Source organism: Buteo buteo, chromosome 19, assembly GCF_964188355.1.
Source record: "Buteo buteo chromosome 19, bButBut1.hap1.1, whole genome shotgun sequence".
Classification (NCBI taxonomy): Eukaryota; Metazoa; Chordata; class Aves; order Accipitriformes; family Accipitridae; genus Buteo; species Buteo buteo.
The window spans coordinates 27,167,910-27,177,545 of NC_134189.1; the positions used below are offsets into that span (position 1 = coordinate 27,167,910).

At 42.7% G+C, this 9,636-nt stretch overlaps 1 protein-coding gene across 6 annotated transcripts in view; it reads left to right on the forward strand.

Moving 5' to 3' along the window:
- The window catches only part of KIAA0930 (KIAA0930 ortholog), a 94,349-nt gene that overhangs the window by 69,801 nt on the left and 14,912 nt on the right, over positions 1-9,636 (forward strand). For 2 of the 6 annotated variants that reach the window (XM_075051817.1, XM_075051819.1), the window contains exon 10: positions 966-5,908. The exons of 1 other annotated variant lie outside the window; for it this stretch is intronic. In XM_075051817.1, coding sequence (XP_074907918.1) covers positions 966-1,006 — 41 coding nt within the window. In that variant the 3' untranslated portion in view covers positions 1,007-5,908. Of the gene's footprint in view, positions 1-965; positions 5,909-9,636 lie in introns of those variants that run through there. 3 more of the 6 variants (XR_012653646.1, XR_012653645.1, XR_012653644.1) reach the window with 3 other exon arrangements.

The following is a 9,636-nucleotide window of genomic DNA, read 5'->3' on the forward strand; positions in this document are numbered from 1 at the left end:
TAAGACTTCCTTTGCTTGAAGCCTTCTCTCCATTCTAGGTAATCCCAGTTCTCTTGGCCTCTCCTCGTATGTCAGAGGCTCCAATCCCTTAATCATCTTTGTGGCCCTTCACTGGACCCACTCCACTGTGTTTCATCCTTTACAAGTGTGGCTAGAGCCCTCTGGAGCTGTGGATCAATTTTTACTCACGTCATCCTCTTTGTGCAGCTGTGTGTGATCAGCCTCTTAATTAAGTGTGTGCTCCCATTTCCCATGTTCTTTATTCTCTGTGTAGCCTTGAAAAGGACATAGTAGCCCAGTTTCCAGATATTTCTGTGTACTGCCATGCCAGCGTGCTGGTTTTACTGTCCACATTTGGAAAGATGCCCATGATTATGACAGATATTTTACAGGTTCATATTCTGTCATATTTGGACGATATGGAGCTGAGGAGCCAACAGAAGGAGTGGGGTTTGTGGCAGCTTTTTGAGTGCAGAAATGTAGGCTTTGGGCTGGAGAATGGATGAAACAGTTGAATTATTTGTACCCACGTGTTCAGAGCCAAAAGTCTCCTTAAGGGTCTTGGTGACGGTGCATTTCTCCCTTCAAGAAAGGGAGAACCCTTGGCATCTCCTGTAATGGCACTTCCATTTGTTTCTCTGGAAGATTACGCCACTCCGTGTCTGACACGTGTTGCTTCATCCCGCTATAAATGATCTTCAGTAGATCAGCTGTCATCTCTACGTGATGGGATATATTTGTGGCTTACCATCTCTCAACCAGGGTGCAGCTGGGGAGGAATTAAATTGGACTTCAACAGGCAAAGTCGCATACTCGTTGCGTTTTAAATGCCTTTAGCGGCGTAACGCGTGGACTGTGCTGCAGTCTGCAGTCGCATCTCCAGGTCTTTATGCTTTCTGGCACTGTGGCTACTTTGGGGAGCCTCCTAAGCTTGTTGTATCTCTTTGTTTCTCTCCCTTGCCCAGATATCCTGGAAGTGCGGCAGAAACCAATTCTGATGACATAGCAGAGAGCGGGCACTGCCTTGGAGCCTTGTTGCCAAGTGCCTAACCACAGCGGTTTTCTGTGCTAACACTACCATCTAGTGTCAGGAACATAAACCTCCGCAGGAAAAAGGGAAGTCCAAGAATACCAGCCGATCAAAAGTGCCTCTTTCTTCCTTCCTCTGCTGTCATACACCGTATGCCCACTTGCAGTACATCGCTTGAGTGTTTCTGACTGGAAGAGGACTTTCAGCAAGATAAAACGACAAGGGGCTGTGTTTAAAATGAGTCAACTCTTTACGGACAGTTTGTTACTGTGTTTACTTTATAACTAAGAAACCAACAATATGTACAGAATGTGTTAAACTTTATATTCTTTGAGAGAAACAACCTGAGAATTTCGTAATGATGTACTAATGAACGTCGTTCCATAGACTCTTGCCCATACGCTCTCTGTGTCGGTTTGGCTTAATGTGTGTGTGAGTGTGTGTGCGTGTGGGGGGGGATTGAAGGGACGAGAGAATCATTTCCTACTGAGGGAGGAAAAGGAAAAAGATGCTACAAAGATACGTCACCGTTTTGGTATGTGCAGCAGGTCAGGTCAGAACTTGAGAGGCTGAAGATGTTCCCATTTGTTCGTGTGTCACTGTTAGGACAGGTGAACTCTGCTGACAGATTTCTGTATCTACCAAAGAACAGCAACATTTTCATCCTCAAGAACTGGCTAAGAAAATGAGCCAGTGACAAGAAGGCTAAAATGTGCTGCTATAGTAAAGCCGAGGTTCATATCCAGTACTAATGCTGCTTATCTGTTAGCTGAGTCGATAGAAGTTTGAGTCTCAAGTGGAGAAATGGGAGGCCATATTCGGACTCGAAAACCTAAAAACCTTACCAATAACCAACATCCTCCTGCATGCACTGGACTTCAGAGTACGTAGAGTCGTACTTGCGGTAGCGTTTGTAGCCAAGGAGGGCATGAGAGCTGATTAATGGCTGGGCAGCTTGCCCGGATTCTTCATCTCCTGGTGGTGTTTCGCTGTACTGTTACATGCCGAAGCACGGGGAGTTTTCTTGAAAGACAAAAGATTGAAATGTAATTCTGCTCTGAAAAGTGACTAAAAATTGCGTAGTGGGAGGTCTGGAATGGTGTGTCAGGAGCTCTCAGGAAAAAAGCCTTATGTTTACAGGTAAAATGCAGCTTTCTCTAAATCGCAAAACTCTGCTGTCCTTGACATCTGAAAGTTAAATGATTGAATACTGAGACTACTGCACCCTGGTTCACTGTTTTGATACGGGAGCCAGCAATACTTCCATTTATTTATGACTGCATAACTGGCACAGCAATGGGGGGGTAGCGTGTTGCTTAGAGCACACGAGACTCCACTACACGCACAGAGGCAGAGCGCAGATGCCATTTTTGTCACTTTTCAGACTCTGAGCACCTAAACTTAATGCTGTTGCCACAGTTACCAAATGGCTTGTGCTCTGAGCCTGGACCTTTGTCCCCCTCGTCGCCAGCCTTTCCCAAAGTGCTTTGTTGTTGTTCTTTCGATAGCATCTGATGACTTCACCTCTCAAATAGGACTTTCTGCTTTTTTTCCTCAGGCCAGGTTCCGTGGGAATAGCTCCACTTCAGCATAAAGATAGACTAACTTTATCGTTCAGCCCAACACGGTGAATCCAGCATGGTAAGGAGGTCTTTCTTCATTTGAGGCCAGGCCTGGAAGCAGTCACCTTAGTGCAGAGTGATGGCATTTCTAACACGGGCAGCACGAGTGCATGGCTGAGGACGGCTGACCGGTTTTTAATTCGCTTCAAATGCGTTGCAAGAGCGTTAAAAAAAGGTTCGCTTCGTCATTACCAGCACAGCCGCTTTTCCCGTTGCAGCCTTTGAGCTTTGCTCCGTGGGTGTGTGTACGTGAGGGCGTTCACATGGTCTGACCTGCGGCGTGTAACGCGGGTGCCTGGGCTCTCGTCCCGAGCCGGGGGAGAGGTGGAGTTCCTAAATCAGCCGCTGAAGTGCCCTCTCAAGGAACTTGGTAGGCAGCCTCTGTGCTTACCTGAGATCCCTAGGTAGTGTGCTTAATGTCAGTCGGTACAAATATTCCCCCTATGCCCATGCCGAGAATTAAACCAGTCTTCAGCTAGGAGACTAGTCCTACTCTGAAGCCTTCAAGATGCTCCTTATTCTGCGCTTTCATACTGCTAAGCTGGGCAAATCAGTGCTCAGTTTTCCTTTAAATAATCATTGGGGAGGGAAGGGAGAGAGAGGGTTAGTATTTGTACTACTAGTGACAATTGATATCTTTCAGTCAAACAGCCAGAGGAATAATGCGCAAGAAAAGGAAATATATCCAGATTGGAACCTGAGTGATAGGTGCCGGAATGCTTCTCAGTCAACAGTAATTTGTAATGCTTTCTTGGTATCGTGTATTACATCTAGGTAGCTTAATGTCATGTGATCTGGAAGACTGAGCAAGTCTTGCTGCGTAAGATTTCAGAGCAAATGAAGAATGATTCTAAACTAGTACATTAGTATGAAGGCAACGTTACAGAAAGTACAGTTCAGATCCCACGTCTGTTGTGCAGGAGGTATCCTCTGCTTTGTTACATGTACGTAGGTGGATTTTGATGTCTAGTTTTTGAAGGGCTGCAATATAAATGTCCTAAAAAAAAAAGTCAATTTATTTCTTGTATCTTGCTAGTGGATATGCCATAGGTACGTTGAAGACTCACCTTTTTTTATTAGAGAAGGGCTACAGGTATGCCCAGATGGACATCCAGAGAAAAAAAAGGTCAAAAAGTCTACTGAATGTCAATAGTGCTTTTCAGAAACAAGTAGATGTGCCAGATTCTCAGTTATTCCTTCTCTAAACAGCTGACTTAGGCTTCTTATGTACAGCCCCTGGTTCACACTTTCTGTTATCAAGTGGGGGAAAACAAATTCAACATTTTGTTCTGCTTTTAAACAAACCCTGAAAATTATAATTTATTGTCCTTGTATAGACAGATTGACAGGGAAGATGATTGGAATTTTGCTTGGGTCAAGACGGCACAGCTGGCCCTTAGCATGCTATTGCACTATACCAAAAATGAAAAGGGAATGTTAATAGGAACCTCTCACCCTTTTAATTTGGAGGGGGTTTTAATTCTGTAGCTCCTAAGCGGTAAACCATTCTGAGCCTCTGTTGGCCATTGTAAATAATTGCTGAGGAATGAACTGGCGTGTTCTGCATGCCATAAAGGCTGTATGGCTGTCAATGTCTTAACCGTTGGAGCACAGTGGTTTCCATTAGTTATGTTGATGCTTGAGAATGCAGCACAGCTAACAAATTCGGGAAGCTTTGCAAAACAGCTTTATTTACAGAATCCCACCATACCTCATTACTCAGTTAATTTCTTCGATCCTTCTGCCCGTTCACTCCGTCTGGAGATTGAAGGTTACTACTTGAGCTCTCCATAGATGATGTATATTGCTAGATGTCAAATGCAAGGATGTAAATCTTCTCACCCTTAACAGATTTTTTCACTGCTATCAATTTAACAAGCAAGAAGCCTTTGTTTGTTAAAGAAAACTCTTAAATCAATTATTTTGTATTAGCAGATTATTTCTCTGCCTTAGAGACCACTATGTTTGTGAAATTGTGTTCTCGTATTGCCAGCCAGCACAGGGTGGGTTCCAAGTCTCCTTTTAAAAGAAGCCGCTATTTCTAGAAACGCCACAAATCTTTCAGCTGTCTTGGCTAATCCAGTTCGTGTGGGTTCACGTTCCTTCTCTCTATTCTCCTGGTCTTCATTGTTTACAAGGCTTGAGCATGTTGGGCTCTGGATCACTGTTACTCATTTTTCCATTTCTGGGCACGCTGTGCTTTCCAGAAAAGACAATTGAATGCACAGGTACTTTTCACAGTAAAATGGTTTTCCCAAAGTGTGTTCTTACACCAAGTTTTAATTTAGATAGTTAAGTCCTTGGCCCTGCAGACAGGTTTCTTCCAGCAGACCCTTGCACAGAATCCCATCTGGTCACTGAAGTTCTATATGGATATGGAGTCCACGTAAATAGTCTACACTTTTAGACTATTGACCTGCTTCTTGCCAATCATTAATTTTTCCCTTTCCAGATGATTGCTTGTCCTGTATTTTGTAGTCTGAAGCTTCCCCTTATTAAAGATAGTATAAGATAAAATCTTCAGAAGTGCCTAAGCCCTGTTATCCAGTGGGGTTTAAGAACAAATTTTTATTTAGGAAATGAATAAAGTAGTCTTAAATTCTATCTGTGTTGTGTGTAGCAGCATCAAGAAATGACAAGTTTATAGTTCTTGGAAGAACTGGCCGTCTCCTACGGACTCATCCTTTGTATTTGAAAGACTCTCATGGTCTCCAAAGGTCATGGCGGAAAGCTCTGGAAAATTGATTTCTTGTGATCACAGCAGTCAGATATCTGCGAATGCCTTATCTTGTTTTGTGAGGTATGCCTGAAAGTGTGTGGCGCTGGTGTGTAGAAATTCTGTGTCAAAAATAGGTGCGGTAGAATCCAGGTAGAGGCATTGTGAAATAAGTAGCTTTTACACCAAACCTTAACAAAAGAGTGTTTTACACCAGAATGTAGCTGTTTGGATGCTTGGTCAAGATAATACAAGGCTGCAAGCACGTTACAACATTGAACATTCTCTGTGTAAATATATAAATATTCTCAGCCTGATTTGTCAGACTAACACATGTTGCATGGTTTGGGGTTTTTTTGCCTCATTGATCATCAGTGTTGATTAAAAGGTGATAGGTTGAAAATCATGCCGGCACTGTCCTGAGCCCTTTGAACAAAAAGCAAGGAGAACCTTTGTGCACCAAAAATGGAGTTGACTTTGCATATGGCAGCAGCGAAGAAAGTGTTGGACCCTGCAGCCAATAAACAGACCTCTTAAACGACCGTGAATTCTGTTAATAGTGTTTTCTCTCTACTGTGCCTAGTGGTGTTTGAGTTCGAATGTATTCCTTACTGGTGGCAAGCATAAATGGTGGAGTAACGCTCTGTGGCACTCAATGTTGTACGCGTTGCCAAATAGACACTCGTGAGGCAAAGCGGCCTCTTTAACTCTTTGTTTTTATTCCACTGTGAGTGAAGCCCAACTTCTGACTCTGCTTGCTGAATCTTTCCATGATCAGCCGCTGACAACTTGACATTGTGTAAGGGGGAAGAAGGTAAAAGTCAATGTACTCCTGAACTTGTTTAAAAAAAAAAAAAAAGCTTTTTGTTTTTTCCTTTAGATGGTAGCATTAAAAAAAACCAAACCCCCAACAGCCTTTCTAAACTGATCTGTGTTTTGTTTTAAACTTAATTATGTAGTCATTAACATTTAGGTTTGTGCAGTGTGTAACACTGAGAGACTGATGGCTGTAATGATTTCTTCCTGATAATTCAGGAAGAACTTCAATATGGGTTTGTGCAATGTTGTAAAAATGAGATTGCCCTTTAGGTCTAAACTGCTTACTCTGCCTTAAATTGTGTGTACTGATATTGAATCTCTTTTGGTTTAAAGACCTGCAAGGCACTGCATCCTCCCTCTCCACCTGATTTTTGTGACTAACCTTTCACAGTAGGCTTCTTCAGGGGAATGAAACACTCTTCAAACAAATGCTACCAACTATCAATACCAGTTGACATGCTGATGATTCCATTTCAAAGAATCCCAGACCAGGACTGGTTTACTAACCCAGGTGTGGTGTAACAACATCTATGCTAAGCATGATCGTTTGGAGGTGTGTGGTATGTTGGGCAAAATTAAAACCTAGAGCTTAGGAAGGAGCGCAGGGTGTTTTAGTTCTTTATATGGATATTTGAGCAGATTGGCAGTGGTGTTCTGTGTGTGCACATGCAACTGGACAGGCTTCTTCACTGGTTGGGAAATACTAAAGTATGGCTTAGAAACAAACAGTGTGATTTTCCTTGAATGCTTTAAATTGAAAGCTTTTGAAAGCAGCCATGGTGGAGAAAGCATTATTTAAAACAGTACAAAAGGCAAAGAGCAGCAGAAGCTTACAAATCATGGTAATAAACCTCACCTGTTTAGTTAGTCTTTCAAGAGTTAGTGACAGGAGAAGGCGTGCTTGGTTTGGTTTTGGTTTTTAATCCAAATGCTGGGGGGATAGAAGTCTGGCACATACATTTTTTAAAAGCTTTCACAACTTTAATGAATTAATTTCTTTCATATGCTAGAAGAAAAATATTGTTTTAACAGTGTGGCAGTGTATCTCGTTCAATAGAGTGCCTGTTTTGGGGAGCCAAGTTAACTCATGTCCTTTTGTCCTGTGGCGTTATGTGTCTTCCCTGTCCTCAGCTGGAGAGATGCTCCCAAGAAATACCGTAATGTTGCTTGGCACACAAGCTTATCATCAAGGTCTGATTTTACAAAGTAAAATCACACTTTGGAGATTGGAGAAAAAATACGCATCTTTGCCAGCAAGTAGTTACTTGTGTACTCCTGTCAGAAATGTCGTTCCTGAAACTTGTAATTAAAAGTTTTATGAAAGCAAAGGAGTAAAATGCAGGAAGACTGTGGGTCCAATTTTCCATTAACAGTGTAGATGAGAATCTGGGAGGAGCAGATGCTACTCAGTAAAGAAAAGATATTAAAATATGTCAAGGAAAATATGAGTTAATTCAAATTCTGTCCCCAGCTTGGTTCCTCACAGGGGTAAGGATGGGACTTGGTGATCTCATCATGGGAAATAAGTTGTTTATGATTTGTTAAGCCAGAACACTCTTCCCCAAGTCAAGCTAGTTGGCTTTTTCCAGTAGGGTTAATGTTGGCTGAGATGGTGGTATGAAAACCAAGGCAGATGATCCATTTGCTTGTTCAGACAAGATGGAAATGCTTGTGGGCACAAATGGGATTTAGTTATGCGTGAGGAGTGTGGACTTCTTCCCTCTACCACACTTCCACTGCAGAAGATAAAATTGGCCAGCCACATAGCTGTCATTGTACCTGCATGTGATGTATACCCTATGGCACCTACCCAAAAAGAATGATCTTTTGGCAGAACATCCTTGTCGGAGTGTGGGATGAATGTGAGGGGTGGGAGGGGGCGAGGAGGCATCCATTAAGGGAAGCAGACTGGGGCGGCTGCTGCCTGCGGAGGTGTGAGCATGCTGCTGAAGGCTGCTGCTGTTACACGGATGGACTTTAGACAGCAACGTAAATTTGTGAATAAGTAGGCAAGTAGTTAGCTTGCATGGTCCTGAATTCACTTCAGAGAAATTGGTTAAGGGAAGATGGGAATAAAGAGTTTTAAAACCCTATTGAAATGAATGGAGCTGGCTGATAATTGTCAAAAAGACCAAGTCACCCTGCACAGACCAGTGGAGACCACCTACATTTAAAAAAAGCATTGTCTCAAAGTGTTAGTTCCAGCTGCTTTAATGTTTTCCCTGTTATCTATTTAGGCCAATGTTCAGTTGATTCTGGTGATTCATAACTTAGTATTTCACAACATGTGATTACTCAACCCATGCTCTTCCACCTCCCATCTCACCCCGAGACAAAAGGCTGTTCGTGGTTCCGCTTTTCCTGCTGGAGCAATATTGCTGGGGAAATCCAGCAAAAGCAGTTCGCTAGTCTATGGACTCTTCAAAGTCTCAGACTCAACCTTTAATTCAGATGCAACCAGCATCTTCATCAAAAACCTATGCCGCTTAGAGAATGCCTTAAGCCTGCACGAAGTCTAGAGGCATTCCTTTGCTCCCAAAAGACACGGGTGTTGGCAGAACCCACTCTTCTGTCCCTGCTCATCACTGCAAGTGTCAGACTAGGTTTTGCTTTGAAAATGAGAGCGATAGATGTAGAGTTATTCTTCAAGCTTCCTTCACAGCAACAATTCTGAATTATGTGCTTCCTGGCAAGTACCTCCACAGTTGACCTGCCCAGCGTGTAAGGATATCAGCACAGGTGATCGTTCACGGTAGTCATTTCTGACTTCATTGTAAAGGTAGGGAAACACTTCTTCCATAAACTGCCAAAGTAATTAAATTTGGTGTATGATCTACCATTTTCTCTTCAGTGTTAGGAATTTGCTTTTTACAATGGAGAAACCATCTGCAAGTTTTCCCTGGAGCTGCAGTCAACAGCATTACCGTTTGTGGGTAAGAAGAATGCCCCGAGCGCCCACCAGTTCAGGTAGGGCTCCAAAACTAGCATTGACCAACAGACAAAAAATTTTGTACTGTATTATGTCATCTATGATATAAGGTAGTGAGCCACAGTCAGAGACTTTTTACTTAGTGGTACTGCCTGAGCAGGCAAATTGTTTATATCTTTGAAGCCTCTGCAGACTTCCAGAGATGATCCATTTCTGCGCTACCTCTTGGTAAAGGTTATGATGTTCCTAATGGTAATGCCCACTAAACTGATGATTAGGAATATTTATTTTACTACTTATTCAGGATGCTCAGATGCAAATAAAAATTTCTAAAGGAGTATGATGCCTTAGGAAAATGAGCAGCATACTACTGTAACAGAAACTTGGATACATATATCGATGACTACTTCAAACAATGTAAATTCTTTTTCTACCTCTTTACTCCTCTTGTGCAGCCTTTGGTTTTTGTGTGCCGCTCCTCCTGTACGTCATGCAGGACGGTCAGTGACGGGTGCTCACA